General features: G+C 49.2%; 1 protein-coding gene across 1 annotated transcript in view; it reads right to left on the bottom strand.

The window, feature by feature from the left end:
• LOC122543431 (beta-1,4 N-acetylgalactosaminyltransferase 1-like) overlaps positions 1 to 24419 on the bottom strand; it is a 77614-nt gene that overhangs the window by 21434 nt on the left and 31761 nt on the right. The window contains exons 3-7 of the mRNA XM_043682145.1: positions 23574 to 23789; positions 22493 to 22669; positions 20306 to 20412; positions 17709 to 17746; positions 5511 to 5691 (exon numbers count right to left, since the gene is read on the bottom strand). Coding sequence (XP_043538080.1) covers positions 5511 to 5691; positions 17709 to 17746; positions 20306 to 20412; positions 22493 to 22669; positions 23574 to 23789 — 719 coding nt within the window. The remainder of the gene's footprint in view (positions 1 to 5510; positions 5692 to 17708; positions 17747 to 20305; positions 20413 to 22492; positions 22670 to 23573; positions 23790 to 24419) is intronic.

The following is a 24419-nucleotide window of genomic DNA, read 5'->3' as shown; positions in this document are numbered from 1 at the left end:
ACACAGTCAGTCGCCTGAGGCGGGAATTGAACCCGGGTCTCAGGCGCTGTGAGGCAGCAGTGCTAACCACTGTGCCACCGTGCCGCCCATTCTGTTACCCTAATGCACTTTGTATGGTATGATCTGCCTGTACTGCACGCAAACCTAAACTTCTCACTGTACCTAGGTGCATGTGACAATAATACATCAAATCAGATATATAAATGAAACATAATGAACAACACATGGCTGAAATTCCACATGCATAAAGCAGTGGTATATAAGGGTGGCCCAGTGTCTCACAGTGCCAGGGACCTGGGTTTGAATCCCGCCTCACGTGACTGTCTGTGTGGAGTTTGCACCATTCTTGCAGTGTTTGTGTGGGTTTCAAACATGTGCAGGTCAAGGTGAATTGTCCATGCTAAGTTGCTCGTGGTGTTAGGTGCATTAGTCAGGGGGAAAATGGGTCTGGGTGGGTTACTCTTCAGAGGGTCGGTGTGGACTGGTTGGGCTAAAGGACCTGTTTCCACACTGGAGGGAAACTAATCTTTCAAAAACAAAAGTCACAATGCAACAGGTCATGAACGTATCAATGGGAAAGGAGCTGGATAACCTTCCAATAAGGAACTATGAATGAGTAATCGTGCATGGACAACAAGCACTACAACAATAAGAGAAGGGGCTTTCGGTCTCACCAGTTCAAAATACCTTCTGCAAATCCTTTTGGCTGCCATTCAGGTTTAAACGTTAATCTCATGACTGGAAATTTCATAATAAAGGCATTGCACAGGAACAAAATCTCCTGGAAGTCGTCAACCTTAACCCACATAAGGAGAATTGGTAACAGTATATGTCTGCGATTATTTCCCAGTGGTGATCAAGGCCTGTTGGCTTGTTGCAATCCACTGGGGGCAGGTGCAGTGAATCAAGTCCCAGTATTCCTGGTGCTGTGCTTAAAAAAAAAAGTCTTTTTTCCGGAGGTAGATGCAGTACCCCAATTTACCTGGCTTCACAGAAAGCACAGACGAGGTTTCAGTACCAAACAAGACTTCGTATTTATTATAAGTAATTCGAGCTACAGATATAAAACATTGGCAGACAAACTCGACTGAAACCCTAATCTCCTTATAAACATTCCTTTGCACACACACGAAGTGTTTGGAAAATAGTTTATTGGGGGAGTTAGGGAAAAAATGGGATACAAACAGAAATTGCAGCATCTGTGGGAAAGAAGCAGAATCCTGTGACTCTTCATCAGATCTCCAGCATCCGCAATTTGTGTGCTTTATGACAGAAATAGATTTTCTTCGGATAGCCAGACCCTTGGTGTTCATTCTCTGGAAGTTTCCATCGGTTTGTAAGAAACACAAAGTGACTGGTTCACTTGAAAAACATCTCTGACTTATCATCTCAAACGTCACAGCTCACAGTAATCGCAGCAGCAAGTGACTGGCTTTCCTTCTTCATGCTTCACAGAATCCTGACAGTGTGGAAACTGACCCTTCGGCCCAACAACTCCACACTGATCCTCCGAAGAGTTACCCACCCAGACCTATTCCCCTACATTCCTCCCTGACAAATGCACCTAACCTGCACATCCCTGGGCACTATGGGACAATTTAGCATGGCCAATCCACCCTAACCTGCACACCCCTGGGCACTATGGGACAATTACCCATGGCCAATCCACCCTAACCTACACATCCCTGGGCACTATGGGACAATTTAGCACGGACAATCCACCTGATCTGCATGTTTTGGATTGTGGGAGGAAACCGGAGCACCCGGAGGAAACCCACACAGACACAGGGAGAATGTGCAAACTCCACACAGAATTACACCCCAGGCTGGAATCAAACCCAGGTCCCTGGTGCTGTGAGGCAATAGCGCCAACCACTGAGCTACTGTGCCACTTTTATAAAGGAGCTTTTTTACTTCAGAGAACAGGCAACTTCTGCTGGGAAGAACAACTACGCATACTCTCTCTGTGGCATATGTACGTCTCTCTCTCTCTCTCTCCTTTGTTTCCAGTTCTAAACTGCTCAGTTAGCTGAGAACCAGTCAGCTTCACTTGTAAACAGCTCCCTGGCTCCCGACTCTCTGCCCATTGTAAGAAATCCCAGCATCAAAATCAGAGTTCACAACAGGTCGCAAATTCCGCATCCGTGAATTTATGCTGGCATCAAACCAGCCGCAAGTGGGCCTGTATCTGTGTTGTATTCCCAGAAGACTACAAAATAAACAGTGGGAAAATTTAACACTCTCATCATCTCCCTTGTTGCTGGATGCCTGGACTGCTGTTTCGACAGCAGCCACTGCCTCGTCAGTGGCGCTGCTGAGCACAGGATCTCCTGGGGCCTGATTCCAGGGGGAGGTCCCACTGGCATCTGCAGAATTGTCCAATTGCCAGAAGGTGGGCCTGCTTGAGAAGGGGCAGCTCAGGCCCCATTGCCAATGGAGATTCCGGCCCACATGTGAAGCCTCAATCGGAGAGCTCTTTGGCCGCCAAGCTCGTGATCTCACCGCGGGAGATTTGCGCTGACGACAGACCCAGCACAATACTCATCTTTCAGGGGTTTCTCGAGGCCGAAAGGAGGCTAACTCACAAGATATGCCAAGGCCTGCTGTTAGCACAGCATATCGCGTCCACTCCTGCGCAACCGTGGAAAATTAGATCAAAGCCTCCGCAAAGAAAGTGTAGTGAAGGTGACCTTTTTTTTTGCTCTAAAGTGACCTTTGCAGTTGCGAGAGAGACTAAAAGGAGGAGGTCAGAGATATGAAACAAAGACAAGAAGGAAATGCAACAGCAAATTCTGACAAAAAGCCCTACCTTTGCCCAAGAGGGTGTGGTTTGAATTTGCTATCACAAGGAATGGTTATGGTGAAAGGCATGGATGCATTTAACCAGATAAACACATGAGGGAGAAAGGTACTGAAGGATATGTGAGCTAGGTTAGGTGAGGTATGATAAAAGGAGGCACACACAATAATTGGCTCTGATGACCTTTGTTTACAATGAATTCTTTCATGGGGCAAGCCTGTCATTACTACCCATCATTAATTGCCCCCTTGAACTGAGTGGCTCTCTGAGCTATTTGACGGCGGTTAAGAGTCAGCTATATTGGCTGTGGGTCTGGAGTCACATGTAGGGTGGCAGATGTCCTTCCCTAAAAGGACATTAGTGAACCAGATGTGTGCGTTATAACTGTCAATGGTCAACATTACCAAAATAGTTTTTGATTCCTGATTTATTGAATTTCAATTCCACCAGTTGCCCGAGTAGGAAATGAAGCCACCTCCCCCAGCGTATCAGCCTGGGCCTCTGGATTACTAGTGCAATGACACCACAATGCCCCCCCCCCCCATCTCTTTCTGTGCTGTCAACTGTATAGAAGGTTAAGCAAAGAGTCTCCAACATTTTCTGAGGGAATTCAGACAGCAGAAAAAAATCTAGTACAGACCTAAAACACTTCAGACATGGCACTGTTTTCGCGATAAACAGCACGGAAACAGGCCCTTTGGTCCAACTTGTCCATGCTGACTGGATATCCTGAATTCATCTAGTCCCATTTGCCAGCACTTGGCCCATATCCCTCCAAACCCTTCCTATTCATATACCCATCCAGATGTCTTTTAAATGTTGCAATTGTACCAGCCTCCACCACTTCCTCTGGCAGCTCATTCCATACACGTACCACCCTCTGTGTGAAAAAGTTACCCCTCAGGTCTCTTTTATATCTTTCCCCTCTCACCTCTGCTCTCTAGATTTGGACTCTCCCATCCCGGGGAAAAGGCTATTTACCCCACCCATGCCCCTCATCTTTTAATAAACCTCTAAGGTCACCCCTCCGCCTCAGACACTCCAGGGAAGATAGCCCCAGTCTATTCAGCCTCGTTCTACAGCTCAAACCCTCCAGTAAAACGTTGCAAATCTTTTCTGTTAAATGCGTTTATAACAAAATAACAAAACATATGATAATACTTTGACATGCTGCCCATTCCCTATAAAGGCAGATTTATGAGGAAGAAATATCTTCTGTCTGACTTCAGAATGGCTATTTGCTAATCGACCAATCCAAAGATGCTGGTACCCACCTCTGAAGCAGGTGGGACTTGAACTCAGGGCTGCTCCTTCAGAGGTAGGGATGCTACCACCAAGCCATAAGATCCCCACTTAGCTTCAGATTAAACCATCCCCTCCATTGAGCAGGTCTCTTAATGGAGTAGGCCATGTTAAACACAGCATAACCATGCTCAAGACTGCAGATTACAGAGTCATACAGCACGGAAACCAGCCCTATGCTGACCATAATCCCAAACCAAACTAATCCCACTTGCCTGCTCCTGGCCCATATCCCTCTAAACCTTTCCTATTCATGTACTTATCCAAATATCTTTTAATCTTGTAACTATAATGCATCCACCACTTCCTCAGGAAGTTCATTTCACACACTAACCACTCTCGGTGTTAAAAAATTGCCCATTTAAAAAAAAAATCTTTCTCCTCTCACCTTAAAAATATGACCTCTAGCCTTGAAATCCCCCACCCTAGGGAAGACACACCTACCATTAACCCTACCTATACCCCTCGTGATTTTATAAATCTCTGTAAGGTCACCCCTCAACCTCCTACACTCCAGTGAAAAACGTCCCAGCCTAATCTTCATCACTTCCATACCCAGCAACATCCAGGTTCTGAACCCTCTCCAGTTTAATGAGACAGTGACCAGAAGTATCGATTTCAGGTTTTGGTCACCTTGCTGTAGGAAGGATGTTCTTCAACTGGAAGGAGTGCAGAAGGAATTTACAAGGATGTTACCAAGACTCAAGGGTCTGAGTTATAGGAAGAGGTTGGACAAGCTAGGATCTTTTTCCTTTGCAGAGTAGGGGACTGAGGGGGGACTTTATAGAGCTGGATATGATCATGAGAGGCATGGATAAGGTGAATGCACTCAGTCTTTACCCCAGGGTTGGGGAATCGAGGACTAGAGGGCATCAGTTTAAGGTTAGAGGGGAAAGAATAAAAGGGAACCTGAGGGGCAATGTTTTTACACAGAGGGTGGTACACGGTGGAATGAGCTGCCAGCAGAAGTGGTTGAGATGGGTACATTAACAACATTTAAAAGGGATTTGGACAAATCCATGGGATCGGAAAGGATTAGAAGGATATGGGTCAAGTGCAGGGGAATGGGATTAGCATGGGCGGACATTTTGGTCGGCATGGACCAGTTTGGGTCAAAGGGCCTGTCTCCATGCTGTAGGACTCTATGACTGGACATTGTATTCCAGAAGAGGCCTCACCAACATCCTATACCACCTCGACACGACGCACTAACTCCTGTACTCAAAAGCAAATGAAGGCAAGTGTTCTAAGCAAATAAAAAACAGAAAATCACCACAGAAAAGATACAATGGTGGCAATCTCAATAGTCCTCCAGCCTCCTCCCCGCGCCCCCTTTGACTCTATTCGGCCAACATTGTTAGGTAGCATTCCCCTCCCTCCCCGGTCATGTGACGGTGCAGCGATGTACCTGTGTCGGCCGTGTTGGGGTTGAAGATGGTGTTGCTGTAGGTGACGAACTGCAGTTGCCGGTTCAGGTTGTCGAGGCGAGGGCTCGACAGGGACATGTGCACCTGCCCTTCGCCTTGGATCGTCACCTCGTCCACCTCGGCTGCCACGTCAAAGGTTCCCAGCGTCGCCGTCAGGTTGACCTGTGGAGTTAAAAGAGATGGGTTTGAGCAGAAAATCGGGCAACCGAGGCCGGTTGGTTGAACGCGAGCGGGAAACAAGTCAACGGATGAACTCTGGACGTTGGGGGTCTGTTGAGGAGAGAGCCAGCAGAGATCTGTGAGAGGCAGCTCAGGTCAATTTGAAGGTAGCAGGACATACTGAGAGGACGGTTATTGGAGGTCCACTCAGCTGGTGCTGGGCTACACCCTAGGAGAAGGAATTGGGTCAATTGGGCCCGCATCAGTGTCGAAGGATGAGAGAGAATCCGATTGAAGTGTGCACAATCCTAACAGGGCTGGACAGACTGGATGCAGGGAGCACGTTATCCCCTGGTTGGGTCCAAAACCAGGAGTCGCAGTCATGGGGTAGGCAATTTCGGACTGGAGCTGCGGAGACATCCCTTCACTCCGAGGGTAGGGAATATGCGGAAATCTCATCCACAGAAAGCTGCAGAGGTCAAGCCACAGGAACAAATAAAAAGAGATAGCTAGGTGTTTATATTTTGGAAGGCTTGGAGGGGTAATGGCGAGAAAGTGGGAACATGAGACCGAGATAGGAGGGTCAGCCATGGTCAGGCTTGAATGACCTGCTTTTAACCCCAGGGAATGATACAAAACCATAACCAAGTTCTGGTTAGACGGCAACTGGAGTTTTGTGTCCAGTTCAGACTGAAGGCAAGAGCAAAGAAATGTCTGCCAATCTCAGTCCAAGATGGTCATCCCTTACCCTGAGACTGTCCTCAGGTGTTCCAGGTTCCCAAGTCAATGCTGGGGGGATGGGGGGGGGGGGGAAATGGGGGTGGGAATGACCTCTCAGGAGCGACCCTGTTATAGAAACATAGAAAACAGATGCAGAAATAGGCCATTCAATACGATCATGGCTGACCCTGGATCTCAAAGCCGTTCTCTTAGCCCCAAGGGCTTTGACACCTTTCGGCCTCGAGGAATCGATTCCTCTCTGAAGTCTCCGCAGTGATTTGGGTCTCATCTCAGTCCGAAGTGGGCTAATGCAAATCCTGAGACCGCAGCCTCTTGTTCTGGATGGGGAATTATCATCTGCACCTCAATTCTTCACCCAAAGGGTTGTGAATCTGTGGAAGTCCCTGCCCAGTTGAGGCAACCTTGTCGAAGGTTTTTAAAGGCGACGATAGGTAGATTTTTGAATTAAGGGTTATGGTAAGCGGGCAGGTAAATGCAACTGAGGCCACAAAAAGCTCAGCCATGCTTGTATTGAATTGGGGAGCAGGCTCGAAGGGGCCAAATGGCCTACTCCTGTTCCTAGTTCTTCTGCTCTCATTCTGACCATCCCAGTCAGAATTTTAACAAGATCGCCTCTCGAACTGGGGGGGGGGGGTGGGGGGCTCAGTGGTTAGCGCTGCTGCCTCCCAGCGCCAGGGATCTGGGTTCAGTTCCAGCCTCGGATGACTGTCTGTGTGGAGTTTGCACGTTCTCCCCTGTGTCTGCGTGGGTTTGGCAAACCTACTGGAGTTTTGTATTGATGCTGTAACTAATAGAACAGATAAGGGGGATCCTAGTAGCAATTAACCCAAAGGTGTGCATTGTAGTAATGAGGAGCACATAAAGGGGCTTCCAGGCAACTTAGATAAGTTGAGCGGGTGGGTAAATATGTACAGCAGAGGTTTCCCACTTTCACAGGACAAACAGAACAGCAGAGTATGATTTAAGTGGCAATAGACTGGCATGTATCAGTGTACATAGAACAGTACAGGCCCTTCAGCCCTCGATGTTGTGCCAACCTTTTAGCCGACTCTGAAAATCCACATACACCACATCCACTAGATCCCCCTTATCTGTTCTATTAGTTACAGGCCAGCTAACCTGCACGGTTCCATTTTTATCCATATATTTATCCAATGACCATTTAAATGCCCTTAAAGTTGGTGAGTCTACTACTGTTGTAGAGAGGTCATTCCACGCCCTTACTACTCTGAGTAAAGACACTACCTCTGACATCTGTCCTATATCTATCGCCCCTTAATTTAAAGCTATGTCCCCTCGTGCTAGCCATCACCATCCAAGGACAGAGGCTCTCACTCTCCACCCTATCTAACCCTCTGATTATCTGAGTCTACTACTGTTGTAGAGAGGTCATTCCACGCCCTTACTACTCTGAGTAAAGACACTACCTCTGACATCTGTCCTATATCTATCGCCCCTTAATTTAAAGCTATGTCCCCTCGTTCTAGCCATCACCATCCAAGGACAGAGGCTCTCACTCTCCACCCTATCTAACCCTCTGATTATCTTATATGTCTCAATTAAGTCACCTCTCAACCATCAGAATGTGGTCCCTGTCCCACCCCCCGATATAAGTAGATCCCTCCTTAGATACAGAGATCAGAATGTGGTCCCCGTCCCACCCCCGATACAAGTAGATCCCTCCTTAGATACAGAGATCAGAATGTGGTCCCTGTCCCACCCCCCGATATAAGTAGATCCCTCCTTAGATACAGAGATCAGAATGTGGTCCCTGTCCCACCCCCCGATATAAGTAGATCCCTCCTTAGATACAGAGATCAGAATGTGGTCCCTGTCCCACCCCCCGATATAAGTAGATCCCTCCTTAGATACAGAGATCAGAATGTGGTCCCTGTCCCACCCCCCGATATAAGTAGATCCCTCCTTAGATACAGAGATCAGAATGTGGTCCCCGTCCCACCCCCGATACAAGTAGATCCCTCCTTAGATACAGAGATCAGAATGTGGTCCCTGTCCCACCCCCCGATATAAGTAGATCCCTCCTTAGATACAGAGATCAGAATGTGGTCCCTGTCCCACCCCCCGATATAAGTAGATCCCTCCTTAGATACAGAGATCAGAATGTGGTCCCTGTCCCACCCCCCGATATAAGTAGATCCCTCCTTAGATACAGAGATCAGAATGTGGTCCCTGTCCCACCCCCCGATATAAGTAGATCCCTCCTTAGATACAGAGATCAGAATGTGGTCCCCGTCCCACCCCCGATACAAGTAGATCCCTCCTTAGATACAGAGATCAGAATGTGGTCCCTGTCCCACCCCCCGATATAAGTAGATCCCTCCTTAGATACAGAGATCAGAATGTGGTCCCTGTCCCACCCCCCGATATAAGTAGATCCCTCCTTAGATACAGAGATCAGAATGTGGTCCCTGTCCCACCCCCCGATATAAGTAGATCCCTCCTTAGATACAGAGATCAGAATGTGGTCCCTGTCCCACCCCCCGATATAAGTAGATCCCTCCTTAGATACAGAGATCAGAATGTGGTCCCCGTCCCACCCCCGATACAAGTAGATCCCTCCTTAGATACAGAGATCAGAATGTGGTCCCTGTCCCACCCCCCGATATAAGTAGATCCCTCCTTAGATACAGAGATCAGAATGTGGTCCCTGTCCCACCCCCCGATATAAGTAGATCCCTCCTTAGATACAGAGATCAGAATGTGGTCCCTGTCCCACCCCCCGATATAAGTAGATCCCTCCTTAGATACAGAGATCAGAATGTGGTCCCTGTCCCACCCCCCGATATAAGTAGATCCCTCCTTAGATACAGAGATCAGAATGTGGTCCCCGTCCCACCCCCGATACAAGTAGATCCCTCCTTAGATACAGAGATCAGAATGTGGTCCCTGTCCCACCCCCCGATATAAGTAGATCCCTCCTTAGATACAGAGATCAGAATGTGGTCCCTGTCCCACCCCCCGATATAAGTAGATCCCTCCTTAGATACAGAGATCAGAATGTGGTCCCTGTCCCACCCCCCGATATAAGTAGATCCCTCCTTAGATACAGAGATCAGAATGTGGTCCCTGTCCCACCCCCCGATATAAGTAGATCCCTCCTTAGATACAGAGATCAGAATGTGGTCCCCGTCCCACCCCCGATACAAGTAGATCCCTCCTTAGATACAGAGATCAGAATGTGGTCCCTGTCCCACCCCCCGATATAAGTAGATCCCTCCTTAGATACAGAGATCAGAATGTGGTCCCTGTCCCACCCCCCGATATAAGTAGATCCCTCCTTAGATACAGAGATCAGAATGTGGTCCCTGTCCCACCCCCCGATATAAGTAGATCCCTCCTTAGATACAGAGATCAGAATGTGGTCCCTGTCCCACCCCCCGATATAAGTAGATCCCTCCTTAGATACAGAGATCAGAATGTGGTCCCCGTCCCACCCCCGATACAAGTAGATCCCTCCTTAGATACAGAGATCAGAATGTGGTCCCTGTCCCACCCCCCGATATAAGTAGATCCCTCCTTAGATACAGAGATCAGAATGTGGTCCCTGTCCCACCCCCCGATATAAGTAGATCCCTCCTTAGATACAGAGATCAGAATGTGGTCCCTGTCCCACCCCCCGATATAAGTAGATCCCTCCTTAGATACAGAGATCAGAATGTGGTCCCTGTCCCACCCCCCGATATAAGTAGATCCCTCCTTAGATACAGAGATCAGAATGTGGTCCCCGTCCCACCCCCGATACAAGTAGATCCCTCCTTAGATACAGAGATCAGAATGTGGTCCCTGTCCCACCCCCCGATATAAGTAGATCCCTCCTTAGATACAGAGATCAGAATGTGGTCCCTGTCCCACCCCCCGATATAAGTAGATCCCTCCTTAGATACAGAGATCAGAATGTGGTCCCTGTCCCACCCCCCGATATAAGTAGATCCCTCCTTAGATACAGAGATCAGAATGTGGTCCCTGTCCCACCCCCCGATATAAGTAGATCCCTCCTTAGATACAGAGATCAGAATGTGGTCCCCGTCCCACCCCCGATACAAGTAGATCCCTCCTTAGATACAGAGATCAGAATGTGGTCCCTGTCCCACCCCCCGATATAAGTAGATCCCTCCTTAGATACAGAGATCAGAATGTGGTCCCTGTCCCACCCCCCGATATAAGTAGATCCCTCCTTAGATACAGAGATCAGAATGTGGTCCCTGTCCCACCCCCCGATATAAGTAGATCCCTCCTTAGATACAGAGATCAGAATGTGGTCCCTGTCCCACCCCCCGATATAAGTAGATCCCTCCTTAGATACAGAGATCAGAATGTGGTCCCCGTCCCACCCCCGATACAAGTAGATCCCTCCTTAGATACAGAGATCAGAATGTGGTCCCTGTCCCACCCCCCGATATAAGTAGATCCCTCCTTAGATACAGAGATCAGAATGTGGTCCCTGTCCCACCCCCCGATATAAGTAGATCCCTCCTTAGATACAGAGATCAGAATGTGGTCCCTGTCCCACCCCCCGATATAAGTAGATCCCTCCTTAGATACAGAGATCAGAATGTGGTCCCTGTCCCACCCCCCGATATAAGTAGATCCCTCCTTAGATACAGAGATCAGAATGTGGTCCCCGTCCCACCCCCGATACAAGTAGATCCCTCCTTAGATACAGAGATCAGAATGTGGTCCCTGTCCCACCCCCCGATATAAGTAGATCCCTCCTTAGATACAGAGATCAGAATGTGGTCCCTGTCCCACCCCCCGATATAAGTAGATCCCTCCTTAGATACAGAGATCAGAATGTGGTCCCTGTCCCACCCCCCGATATAAGTAGATCCCTCCTTAGATACAGAGATCAGAATGTGGTCCCTGTCCCACCCCCCGATATAAGTAGATCCCTCCTTAGATACAGAGATCAGAATGTGGTCCCCGTCCCACCCCCGATACAAGTAGATCCCTCCTTAGATACAGAGATCAGAATGTGGTCCCTGTCCCACCCCCCGATATAAGTAGATCCCTCCTTAGATACAGAGATCAGAATGTGGTCCCTGTCCCACCCCCCGATATAAGTAGATCCCTCCTTAGATACAGAGATCAGAATGTGGTCCCTGTCCCACCCCCCGATATAAGTAGATCCCTCCTTAGATACAGAGATCAGAATGTGGTCCCTGTCCCACCCCCCGATATAAGTAGATCCCTCCTTAGATACAGAGATCAGAATGTGGTCCCCGTCCCACCCCCGATACAAGTAGATCCCTCCTTAGATACAGAGATCAGAATGTGGTCCCTGTCCCACCCCCCGATATAAGTAGATCCCTCCTTAGATACAGAGATCAGAATGTGGTCCCTGTCCCACCCCCCGATATAAGTAGATCCCTCCTTAGATACAGAGATCAGAATGTGGTCCCTGTCCCACCCCCCGATATAAGTAGATCCCTCCTTAGATACAGAGATCAGAATGTGGTCCCTGTCCCACCCCCCGATATAAGTAGATCCCTCCTTAGATACAGAGATCAGAATGTGGTCCCCGTCCCACCCCCGATACAAGTAGATCCCTCCTTAGATACAGAGATCAGAATGTGGTCCCTGTCCCACCCCCCGATATAAGTAGATCCCTCCTTAGATACAGAGATCAGAATGTGGTCCCTGTCCCACCCCCCGATATAAGTAGATCCCTCCTTAGATACAGAGATCAGAATGTGGTCCCTGTCCCACCCCCCGATATAAGTAGATCCCTCCTTAGATACAGAGATCAGAATGTGGTCCCTGTCCCACCCCCCGATATAAGTAGATCCCTCCTTAGATACAGAGATCAGAATGTGGTCCCCGTCCCACCCCCGATACAAGTAGATCCCTCCTTAGATACAGAGATCAGAATGTGGTCCCTGTCCCACCCCCCGATATAAGTAGATCCCTCCTTAGATACAGAGATCAGAATGTGGTCCCTGTCCCACCCCCCGATATAAGTAGATCCCTCCTTAGATACAGAGATCAGAATGTGGTCCCTGTCCCACCCCCCGATATAAGTAGATCCCTCCTTAGATACAGAGATCAGAATGTGGTCCCTGTCCCACCCCCCGATATAAGTAGATCCCTCCTTAGATACAGAGATCAGAATGTGGTCCCCGTCCCACCCCCGATACAAGTAGATCCCTCCTTAGATACAGAGATCAGAATGTGGTCCCTGTCCCACCCCCCGATATAAGTAGATCCCTCCTTAGATACAGAGATCAGAATGTGGTCCCTGTCCCACCCCCCGATATAAGTAGATCCCTCCTTAGATACAGAGATCAGAATGTGGTCCCTGTCCCACCCCCCGATATAAGTAGATCCCTCCTTAGATACAGAGATCAGAATGTGGTCCCTGTCCCACCCCCCGATATAAGTAGATCCCTCCTTAGATACAGAGATCAGAATGTGGTCCCCGTCCCACCCCCGATACAAGTAGATCCCTCCTTAGATACAGAGATCAGAATGTGGTCCCTGTCCCACCCCCCGATATAAGTAGATCCCTCCTTAGATACAGAGATCAGAATGTGGTCCCTGTCCCACCCCCCGATATAAGTAGATCCCTCCTTAGATACAGAGATCAGAATGTGGTCCCTGTCCCACCCCCCGATATAAGTAGATCCCTCCTTAGATACAGAGATCAGAATGTGGTCCCTGTCCCACCCCCCGATATAAGTAGATCCCTCCTTAGATACAGAGATCAGAATGTGGTCCCCGTCCCACCCCCGATACAAGTAGATCCCTCCTTAGATACAGAGATCAGAATGTGGTCCCTGTCCCACCCCCCGATATAAGTAGATCCCTCCTTAGATACAGAGATCAGAATGTGGTCCCTGTCCCACCCCCCGATATAAGTAGATCCCTCCTTAGATACAGAGATCAGAATGTGGTCCCTGTCCCACCCCCCGATATAAGTAGATCCCTCCTTAGATACAGAGATCAGAATGTGGTCCCTGTCCCACCCCCCGATATAAGTAGATCCCTCCTTAGATACAGAGATCAGAATGTGGTCCCCGTCCCACCCCCGATACAAGTAGATCCCTCCTTAGATACAGAGATCAGAATGTGGTCCCTGTCCCACCCCCCGATATAAGTAGATCCCTCCTTAGATACAGAGATCAGAATGTGGTCCCTGTCCCACCCCCCGATATAAGTAGATCCCTCCTTAGATACAGAGATCAGAATGTGGTCCCTGTCCCACCCCCCGATATAAGTAGATCCCTCCTTAGATACAGAGATCAGAATGTGGTCCCTGTCCCACCCCCCGATATAAGTAGATCCCTCCTTAGATACAGAGATCAGAATGTGGTCCCCGTCCCACCCCCGATACAAGTAGATCCCTCCTTAGATACAGAGATCAGAATGTGGTCCCTGTCCCACCCCCCGATATAAGTAGATCCCTCCTTAGATACAGAGATCAGAATGTGGTCCCTGTCCCACCCCCCGATATAAGTAGATCCCTCCTTAGATACAGAGATCAGAATGTGGTCCCTGTCCCACCCCCCGATATAAGTAGATCCCTCCTTAGATACAGAGATCAGAATGTGGTCCCTGTCCCACCCCCCGATATAAGTAGATCCCTCCTTAGATACAGAGATCAGAATGTGGTCCCCGTCCCACCCCCGATACAAGTAGATCCCTCCTTAGATACAGAGATCAGAATGTGGTCCCTGTCCCACCCCCCGATATAAGTAGATCCCTCCTTAGATACAGAGATCAGAATGTGGTCCCTGTCCCACCCCCCGATATAAGTAGATCCCTCCTTAGATACAGAGATCAGAATGTGGTCCCTGTCCCACCCCCCGATATAAGTAGATCCCTCCTTAGATACAGAGATCAGAATGTGGTCCCTGTCCCACCCCCCGATATAAGTAGATCCCTCCTTAGATACAGAGATCAGAATGTGGTCCCCGTCCCACCCCCGATACAAGTAGATCCCTCCTTAGATACAGAGATCAGAATGTGGTCCCTGTCCCACCCCCCGATATAAGTAGATCCCTCCTTAGATACAGAGATCAGAATGTGGTCCCTGTCCCACCCCCCGATATAAGTAGATCCCTCCTTAGATACAGAGATCAGAATGTGGTCCCTGTCCCACCCCCCGATATAAGTAGATCCCTCCTTAGATACAGAGATCAGAATGTGGTCCCTGTCCCACCCCAGATACAAGTAGATCCCTCCTTAGATACAGAGATCAGAATGTGGTCCCCGTCCCACCCTCCGATACAAGTAGATCCCTCCTTAGATATGGAGGCCAAGCGTGCAGCCATCACTCCCGATGCAGCCTCTCCGAAGCCCTGTCCAAAGGAAGGGATGAGCCTCAATCTGCTGGTGAGCTACAATCCTGCCCCGTGGCAACAAAGTCCTTGCCCCTCACCGATAACAATCACAATCTTCACTTTCTGGATTCGGACGAGCCTGCAGTGGGACCTTTGTCAAGAACAGGGGTGTGAAATCGGGGTCTACCGGCTCTGTCGCGCCATTTAATGGCTGATCTGTAAACTACCTCCCTGCTTCCATCTTTGCCTCACATCCCTTGACAAACAGTACATGAGTAGTACAGCATTTGGTCGACCCACCCTGAACCAGTCTCCTTAACAGCACTGTCCCTACACCAGATGGACTGCTGCCATTCAAGCTGGCAGGGGGCAATTAGGGACGGGGGCAATAAATACTGGGCCCAGCCATCGATGCCCGTGTCCAATGAAAAAGGAACACTGCTCCAGTTGAAATCAGCACAGTTATGGGTTAATCAATCTCCGCAAATATACAGTGCAGTTGGAGCACTGGGGTGTGGTTGAGAGACAAGTGCGGACTGAGAAAGTCAGAGTTGACACACTCCAGTCAAAAGTAAAGGAACCAGGAATGCGACATTCTTGCAATACCTCTGATGAAAAGATACAAATTCCGTCTTCTTGCCTTCTAACAGACGGGTTTGAACAGCTCCCAGGAGGGAGTTACTTTTCAAAGCACCCAGCCAACACTCAAATCAAACAACTACGCCTTGAGCAGGGAGAAAATACAAAAGGTTAGCAGCTCATGTCTTCATCCGAGAAATTACTGTTGCTGATAATTTGGACATTATCAAAGCCTTCCCTATAATTTGCAGTGACAGGCCAATTCTTGGCAAACATCCCAACGTGCCTCAAGGGACCATAATCACAAAATAACAGTTGACAACAAGCCACACAGGGAGACATTAGGACAGGTAACCAGACCAAAATGGTCTTCAGGTGGGGGGGAGTGAGGCTGGGAGCTGGTTTGCTGTCAGATGAGGCGGCACGGTGGCTCAGCAGTTAGCATGGCTGCCTTCTAGCGCAAGGGACCCAGGTTCGATTCCCGCCTCAGGCGAGTGTCTGTGTGGAGTTTGCACATTCTCCCCGTGTCTGTGTGGGTTAGGGTGGGTTGGCCATGCTAAATTGTCCCATAGTGTCCAGGGATGTGTAGGTTAGGGTGGATTGGCCATGTTAAATTGTCCCATAGTGCCCAGGGACGTGCAGGTTAGGGTGGGATTGGCCATGCTAAATTGTCCCATAGTGTCCAGGGATGTCAAGGTTAGGGTGGATTGGCCATGCTACATTGTCCCATAGTGCCCAGGGATGTCAAGGTTAGGGTGGATTGGCCATGCTACATTGTCCCATAGTGTCCAGGGATGTGCGGGTTAGGGTGGATTGGCCGTGCTAAACTGTCCCATACAGTCCAGGGATGTGCAGGTTAGGGTGGATTGGCCATGCTAAATTGTCCCATAGTGCCCAGCGATGTGCAGGTTAGGGTGCATTGGCTGTGGTAAATTGTCCCATAGGATCCAGGGATGTGCAGGTTAGGGTAGATTGGCCGTGCTAAATTGTCCCATAGTGCCCAGGGATGTGCAGGTTAAGTGCATTAGTCAGGGTGAAATGTAGAATAATAGGGTTGGGGAAATGGTTTTGGGTGGGATACTCTTCGGAGTGTCGGTGTGGATTTGTTGGGCCAAATGACCTGTTTCTGTCGGGATTCTATGAGCAAACACCGTTCGTTAATATGGGGAGTCAGAAGATGCTTTCAAAGCCCAGAAAATCTCCACAGTTTGGTTTTTCTGTTCCTTGACACAGTGTAACTATTTCATAGTTTGGCCACGGAGTGTGGAAAAAAAAAATCACAAGATCTGATTCCGCCCCACAACCCATTTCATGGCTATCTGGGCAGGGGCTGGAAAACACGCACAATCTTTTGATAATGTTCAACTTACGTGCTCTCCCTGTAGGAGCAAGTTCCATAGTCCCACTGCTTATGCCATGGAATTTAATAATAATGACGATATTTCTGCCCCTAGTTTTGGTCACTGATTGAAAGGGACCCATCAGCTCCTTTAAGAGCCACGGTCGGATTAGCTCACAGCCAATGCAAGTTTGACAATTGTGCATTCAGTAACGGGAGGAGATGACACAGTGCACTGACCATCCTCTGCCTCCACATGGACAAAACGACCCCGAGCCCTGCCGTCCCAGGCAGCTCACTACCACCCTCCTTGATTCAGGCTCAAAAATAAACCCCCATTTCCTTTCCCCACCTCCCCCCCCCCCCCACCCCCGCAACCCCCACAGCCACTTTTCCCACCTTTGACAGCTGCCCAGCTCAAGTGGCAGCCTTAACGCGAAGGACGTCCTGCGTTTATTTCGCGCTTTGCACAACGGCAGGGCCCTTTCCCGCTGAGGAAGCGCTTTCCTGCACAGGCGGTCAAAGTGCCGAAAAGGCGGCGCCCCCATTTGCGCACAGCAAGATCCCACTCACTTGAAGCTGGCGGATATATCGGTGGAGTGGTTGGTAGGGGGATGTCAGTGCAAGAACAAATCGTGCTGGGGTATGGCTTGACCTCATGTCCAGGGACAACTGACATTCAGCAAATAACGGGTTAACTCTGCAAGTTAACTCCACAACAGACAGGTGTAAGGCAACAGACAGGAGGCCCCTTTGTTACTGCAACTGCAATATTCAACTGTTCAGGTTCACAGAGAAGTAAAGGGATGAAACGGGCTCCATGCAAAGACTCAGAGATGCCGGTGTTGGACTGGGGTGTACAAAGTTAAAAATCCCACAACACCAGGTTATAGTCCAACAGGTTTAAATTGGGAGCACACTAGCTTTCAGAGCGACGCTCCACAACCACCTGAAGGAGCAGTGCTCCGAAAGCTAGTGTGCTTCCAATTAAACCTGTTGGACTATAACCTGGTGTGGTGGGATTTTTAACTCCATGTAAAGAGTGCTTGTAGATATCTTACCCGATACAGTTTCCTAGACGGAGCTTGTAAACTTAAACCTGCAAGAAAGAAAACACATTAGGAGGAAGGTCGCATTTTGCTTCACATGAATTTTTTCTTTCCTCTAAACACATGTTCGCGGGAGGTGAGCACCACCTGGGAACGCCACTTTTTTGCCTGTTCCGGGACTGGGACTGGATTAGAATCACATATCGGCCAGACTAAGCCAGGACCAACAGTCTTCCTTCCTAAGTGGTTTTTATGACAAGTTTGCCTGATGGCAACTGGGGAGGGGCAAACACAATCAAATTCAAAATTCACATCTCGTTCAGGGCAGGACTTCCACTCTCAACCTGTTCTTCCGAATCACAAGGCAGTGAAAGGCACTGAACATGCTCAACTCGTCTTCCATCTGATGAAGGAGCGGCGCTCCGAAAGCTAGTGCTTCCAAATAGACCTGTCGGACTATAACCTGGTGTTGTGTGATTTTTAACTTTGCCCACCCCAGTCCAACACTGGCACTTCCAGTCAAAGACCAGAACCTTCATAAGCAATGAGTATGTTGGCACCTCGAACCTATGCCCTCTAGTTCTGGACTCCCCTACCCTGGGAAACGACTTTGCCTATTTACCCTATCCATATCCCTCATGATTTTGTAAACCTCTATAAGGTCACCCCTCAGCCTCTGACACTCCAGGGAAAACAGCCCCAGCCTATGGGTGGCATGGTGGCACAGTGGTTAGCACGGCTGCCTCACAGCACCAGAGACCTGGGTTCAATTCTCTGGCATGTCTCTGGCCTGGCACTCCAACCACAACGCCATAAACAAACACATAGATCTAGATGCCATCTATCAACCCCTCAGAAAACAAACAGGAAATGACATCACCACAAACCCCAGGAACCCCATCCAGGAGAAAGATATAAAACGAAAGCAGGAGACAACAGCTTCACTTCACTTGGAGGTGGCCACTGATGATGTTACCGAGCCAGGTAATGAAACGTCTGGATATCAAACCTACAGCTCAGCGAGCAAACCTACACCCTAAACCTTAACCTGAGCTACAAACCTTGCAAAAACCACTGAGTTTATTGATCATTCATAAAACTCTACTCCCATTTCTCAGCTTAATTCACCAAACACTGGTGAATTGGGTGTCAAACCTCAGTTTTCCGTAAAATTGAGTTCCGGCTGCAGCACCGATATGTACTGCAGCTGTGGCTCAGTGGTAACTCTTATACCTCAGAGTCTGAATGTTGAGGGTTCAAACCCCCTGGCAGTACTTCTATTCCAAGCCAAGGCTCCCAGTGTAGTACTGAGGGAGTGCTGTGCTGTTAGAAGGGCCAGTTCACCAATAAGTTGTCAAACGGAGACCCCATTTGCCCTCAGGAAAGCTCCCTGTGGCGCTGTTTCAAATGAGGGCCGAAATTCATCCTTTGACCAACCTCACAGGAGATGGATGACTAGGCCATTGATCACAGTGCTGTTTGTAGACGCTCGCTGTGCCCAAATTGCCTGCCATTTTTCCCAGGTTGCAACAGTAACTATGCTGCACAATGTCATTTACTGGCTGTCAAGGATTTTCCGCCATCCTGTGGTCGTGAAAGGTACTACAGAAATGCATGATCCTTACCTGACATCCCTTACGAACATGGTCTGCCTCAGCTCCTGAAATCTAACTCCAGGCAGTCCCCTTTAAAAGCAAGCTGGATGCATTAACCTTTCGCTAATTCTTTGGTGGGGTGTGGGTATCACGCACAAGGCCAGTGTTTGTTGCCATCCCTTGTGCTGAGCGGCTTGTTCGAGCAGTTAAGAGTTCATCGCAACTCAGAAAACGGCACACGCTCTCTCGGATTAGAAGCGACAAGGAGGAAGCCGTAGGATTGCGACAGGCTGCTTCACAGGAACAGGATCAGCTCGATTCAGCCCCCTCCTCAAGTGTGTTACAACAGAACAGGACAACATCCATCCAGCCCCTTGACCCTACTGCACAGCAGGAGGCCATTCAGCCCCCCTCCTCCTCCAGCCTGTTACACAGGAACAGCAGGAGGCCATTCAGCACCCTCTCCTCCAGCCTGTCACACAGGAACAGCAGGAGGCCATTCAGCACCCTCTCCTCCAGCCTGTCACACAGGAACAGCAGGAGGCCATTCAGCCCCCCTCCTCCTCCAGCCTGTTACACAGGAACAGCAGGAGGCCATTCAGCCCTCCCCCTCTCCTCCGGCCTGTTACACAGGAACAGCAGGAGGCCATTCAGCCCTCCCCCTCTCCTCCAGCCTGTCACACAGGAACAGCAGGAGGCCATTCAGCACCCTCTCCTCCAGCCTGTCACACAGGAATAGCAGGAGGCCATTCAGCACCCTCTCCTCCAGCCTGTTACACAGGAATAGCAGGAGGCCATTCAGCCCCCTCTCCTCCAGCCTGTTACACAGGAACAGCAGGAGGCCATTCAGCACCCTCTCCTCCAGCCTGTTACACAGGAACAGCAGGCTCTTCAGCCCCTTTCCTTGAACCTGCACGTTTAGCCAAAAGGGGAAAAAAAAACACCTTCAGCGATGACAGTCTGGAAAGGTTGCCATATATCTCGCGCAGCCCCTGACAGTGCGTGGGTTCTGACCTGGGATGACGATGGTTTTGAGGGGCTGTACATGTAGCCCTTGCGTGGGGTATTCCAGAGGGGTGTTGGCTTTGGCGATGATCATGACGTCGGCAGAGGAATGGGACCTGTGCAAACAGCAGAGAAAACAAGAGGCGCTCAGGAAAACAGAAAAGGGTGCAGACATCACGTGAGAAGCTAATCCCCAAATCGAGAGCTCGCTGCAGTCTGTTGTGGACTGGACCAGACCCTCTAAATAGTGAGAAGGTAGTCTCGGCCCTAACTTCGTTCTTATTTTCAGTGTAAGGCGTTGCATTCCAGATGCAATTTGATTGGTCCAATTAAAGCAAAACACAGTTAAAATTCAACAGAAGAAAATTTAATCGACTAATAGATACAGTAACTATGAGAACATAGAACAATCCAGGCCCTTCGGCCCTCCATGTTGTGTTGACCTTTTATCCTACCCTAAGATCAGTCTAACCTACACACCCTTCATTGTACTATCTTCCATGTGCCTATCCAAGAGTCACTTAAATGTCCCTAATGTCTGTGACTCTACTACCACCGCAGGCCACGCATTCCACACACCCACCACTCTCTGTGTAAAGAACCGCCCTCTGACATCTCACATACCTTCCTCTAATCACCTTAAAGTTATGCCCCTTCGTGATAGACATTTCCCACCCTGGGAAAAAGCCTCTGGCTATCCACTCTATCTTTGCCTCTCGTCATCTTGTATGCATCTATCAAGTCACCTCTCATCCTTCTTCGTTCCAGTGAGAAAAGCCCTAGCTCCCTCAACCTTTCTTCATAAGGCATGCCCTCCAGTCCAGGCAGCATCCTGGTAAATCTCCTCTGCACCCTCTCTAAAGCTTCCACATCCTTCCAATAAGGTGGTGACCAGAACTGAACACAATACTACTAATGAACTGTTGCATTACAGTACCATCACAAACGCACCCTTGGCAAAAGGCAAATTCAGAACACAGGCTGTCTCACATGCACCTTGGTGATCCCAAGAGGAAAAACACTTGGAGAAAATTCTGAGCGAGTGTCGGAGCCGGGGAGAGATTTCCTGCAGCTTCAAACCCTGCCGGGACCCCAGCAACAACTGCTGAAAGCTAAAACTGAAAATCCTCGTTCCATGGGAGTTTGACCCCACCCGTTCAGGCTGCTTCTATTGTTCCACCGTCCTTTTTTAAAACATAAAACCTGAGGCTTCACAAGGTGTTTATCTTCTTAGACTGTTCAGCGCCTGTCCCCCAATCTCTCTGTCCAAAAGAAACCTGGCCAAAACACATCCCTTAAAGCCACAGTGTCATCACAAGATGAACGATGTAGTGAAGCTTTGCAGGTGATTGACTGCTTGACTGTTAACTTTAGGTTCTCTGTTGCTGGAAAAGCCCCCTTTGACCTCTCCCAGCTCCTTAAAAACACCCACCAATATCTGAGCCACTGTTGACTGATCAGCGTTCCCATGGATGGGGAGACTGGCAGCACCAGGGGGTGACATTGACAATGCCACCTCCGGGTGCCCTGTACGGATACCTCAACCCTTCCAAAAAGCAGTGGTGGGGTTTGTCAATCTGGAGCTGGGGGAAGGTGGGTGTGGGTTGCAGACAGTAGGCATGGAGTCAGCAACTTTTAAGAAACATCTTTCCTGCAGGCTTCATCTTGCCACAGGGTTGTGAGGGAGGGTGCTATCATGTGACACTGCATCATTTCCTGTGAAGAATAAATCGCTTGGTAATGCAGAACCTAAATATTTCTAAAACGAGAAATAAAATTGAAGTGTTTTTTGGCACCGTCAACAGGAGCCAAACTTAAAAAAGGAATATCAAGTTGGACAGTTTGAGAAGAGGGTGCTGACTGGTTGAGCCACGGTTGGCATGGAGACACAGCAGGAACTGTTAACGGTCAATCTTTGTTAGCTAATTAAATTCAGACCAAGAACGTAGGCCCTGATTGTTCAGGGCGTTACAAGCAAGAATTAGCAGCCTCTCTTACTGATTCCTGAGTGAAAAGGGAACAATGTATGGACAAATTCAGGCATAGGCCCTGGACACCTATATTGGGGCTTCTAGCACCATGGAGGTCATTGTTGTGGGACTGGCTGTCAGTCTTCATTGAACATTTGCATATCTATTTTATGGCTGCAAAATGGTAAAGGCCTTGATAGATGTGGTGCTATTTAGGACTACGTACCTTTGCAGAAATTGCTGATACTCCTGTTCCCTCCTTTTCTTCAATTCCTCCCGTTGGGCTTCTTTGAAGACCTGCTCAAACTGTTGGACGGAAACCTGGCGGAAAAGGTGCTTGGCAAAGGGGACATTTATCACAGGCTCCTCTTTCTCACATCGGCAGCCATTCTTTGGAAGAAGCCTAAGGAGAAAGAGTTTTGTGGGCGTCAAACACACTGACGACTCAAAGACTGGACACATGTTGGATACTTCTTCACGACGAGCTTCCGAAACCAAAATTAATGAAGGCAAGCATTCGGATCTTCAATAATTAAATTGTCCCATAGTGCCCCAGGGATGTGCAGGTTAGGGTGGATTGGCCGTGCTAAATTGTCCCATAGTGCCCAGGGATGTGCAGGTTAGGGTGGATTGGCCGTGCTAAATTGTCCCATAGTGCCCAGGGATGTGCAGGTTAGGGTGGATTGGCCGTGCTAAACTGTCCCATAGTGTCCACGGATGTGCAGGTTAGGGTGGATTGGCCATGATAAATTGTCCCATAGTGTCCACGGATGTGCAGGTTAGGATGGATTGGCCATGCTAAATTACTCCCATTGTGCCCAGGGATGTGCAGGTTAGGGTGGATTGGTCATGCTAAATTGCCCCATAGTGCCCAGGGATGTGCAGGTTCGGGTGGATTGGCCATGGGGAAAATGTGGGGTTTACAGGGGATACAGTGGGTCTGGGCAAGATGCTCTTTGGAAGGTCGGTGTGGACTTGTGTGGACTCTTCAGTCCATGATTCTATGACTATTCTATGGTTCTAACCAAATCTAACTCCTTGAAACCAACGTATTGGCCTCAGCCACTCGCTGTGGCAGAGGATTGCACAGGCTTCCCCACTCTTTGGGTGAAGACATCCCCCCCTCAGCTCAGTCCTCGACTGAGGCACACCTCCCCCCCCCCACACCCCCTCCCAGTTGTGGACTCCCTGGTCATGGAGATATGGAACCCTGAATCCCCAGATACAGAAGGTACAGGTTGGAAGTCCTGGGAGGGTCGGGGCTCTCTCCGCGTGATGGAAGTGCTGACAGGAAAGTACGGACTCACCCAGCCACGATCTCTTTGACTTTGTAGGAGATGTGGGCATATTTCTCAGACGGCTCCCAAACCCCTTGCCGCAGATGGCCCTCGGAAATCCCAGGAAGCCGGTACCTGACGTCGACAATACGGTCAGGCTTCAGCGACCAAAGGCAAAGGAAGAAAATTCCCAGAGGCAACGTGACCAGCAAAAGGCAGCACAGGGGATTCCTGACAGGACGCATGCTGGAAGCAAGGGAACGTGAGCAATCATTCCTTTCGGAAAGACACTGCAAATAGGTACACCGTCGATCGACTGAGTAAACGATCAGGAGCTAGTTCGCAAACAACAGGGCTTTGATTTGCATCGTCATCGATTTACGGAAGGTCAACAGTAGGCCTTCCATTCCAAATCAAGCCTGCGCTAGTCAAAAACAACCCCCTGACTATTCATCGAACAGTACAGCACAGAACAGGCCCTTCAGCCCACGATGTTGTGCCGACCACTGATCCTCATGTATGCACCCTCAAATGTCTGTGACCATATGCATGTCCAGGTGTCTCTTAAATGTCGCCAATGACTCTGCCTCCACAACTGCTGCTGGCAACGCATTCCATGCTCTCACAAACTCTCTGTGTAAAGAACCTGCCTCTGACATCCCCTCTATACTTTCCTCCAACCAGCTTAAAACTATGACCCCTCGTGTTAGCCATTTCCGCCCTGGGAAATAGTCTCTGACTATCGACTCTATCTATGCCTCTCATTATCTTGTACACCTCAATTAGGTCCCCTCTCCTCCTCCTTTTCTCCAATGAAAAAAGTCCGAGCTCAGTCAACCTCTCTTCATAAGATAAGCCCTCCAGTCCAGGCAGCAT

The sequence above is a fragment of the Chiloscyllium plagiosum genome, chromosome 43, assembly GCF_004010195.1.
Source record: "Chiloscyllium plagiosum isolate BGI_BamShark_2017 chromosome 43, ASM401019v2, whole genome shotgun sequence".
Taxonomy (NCBI): domain Eukaryota; kingdom Metazoa; phylum Chordata; class Chondrichthyes; order Orectolobiformes; family Hemiscylliidae; genus Chiloscyllium; species Chiloscyllium plagiosum.
This window is presented reverse-complemented; position numbering and strand designations above follow the sequence as displayed.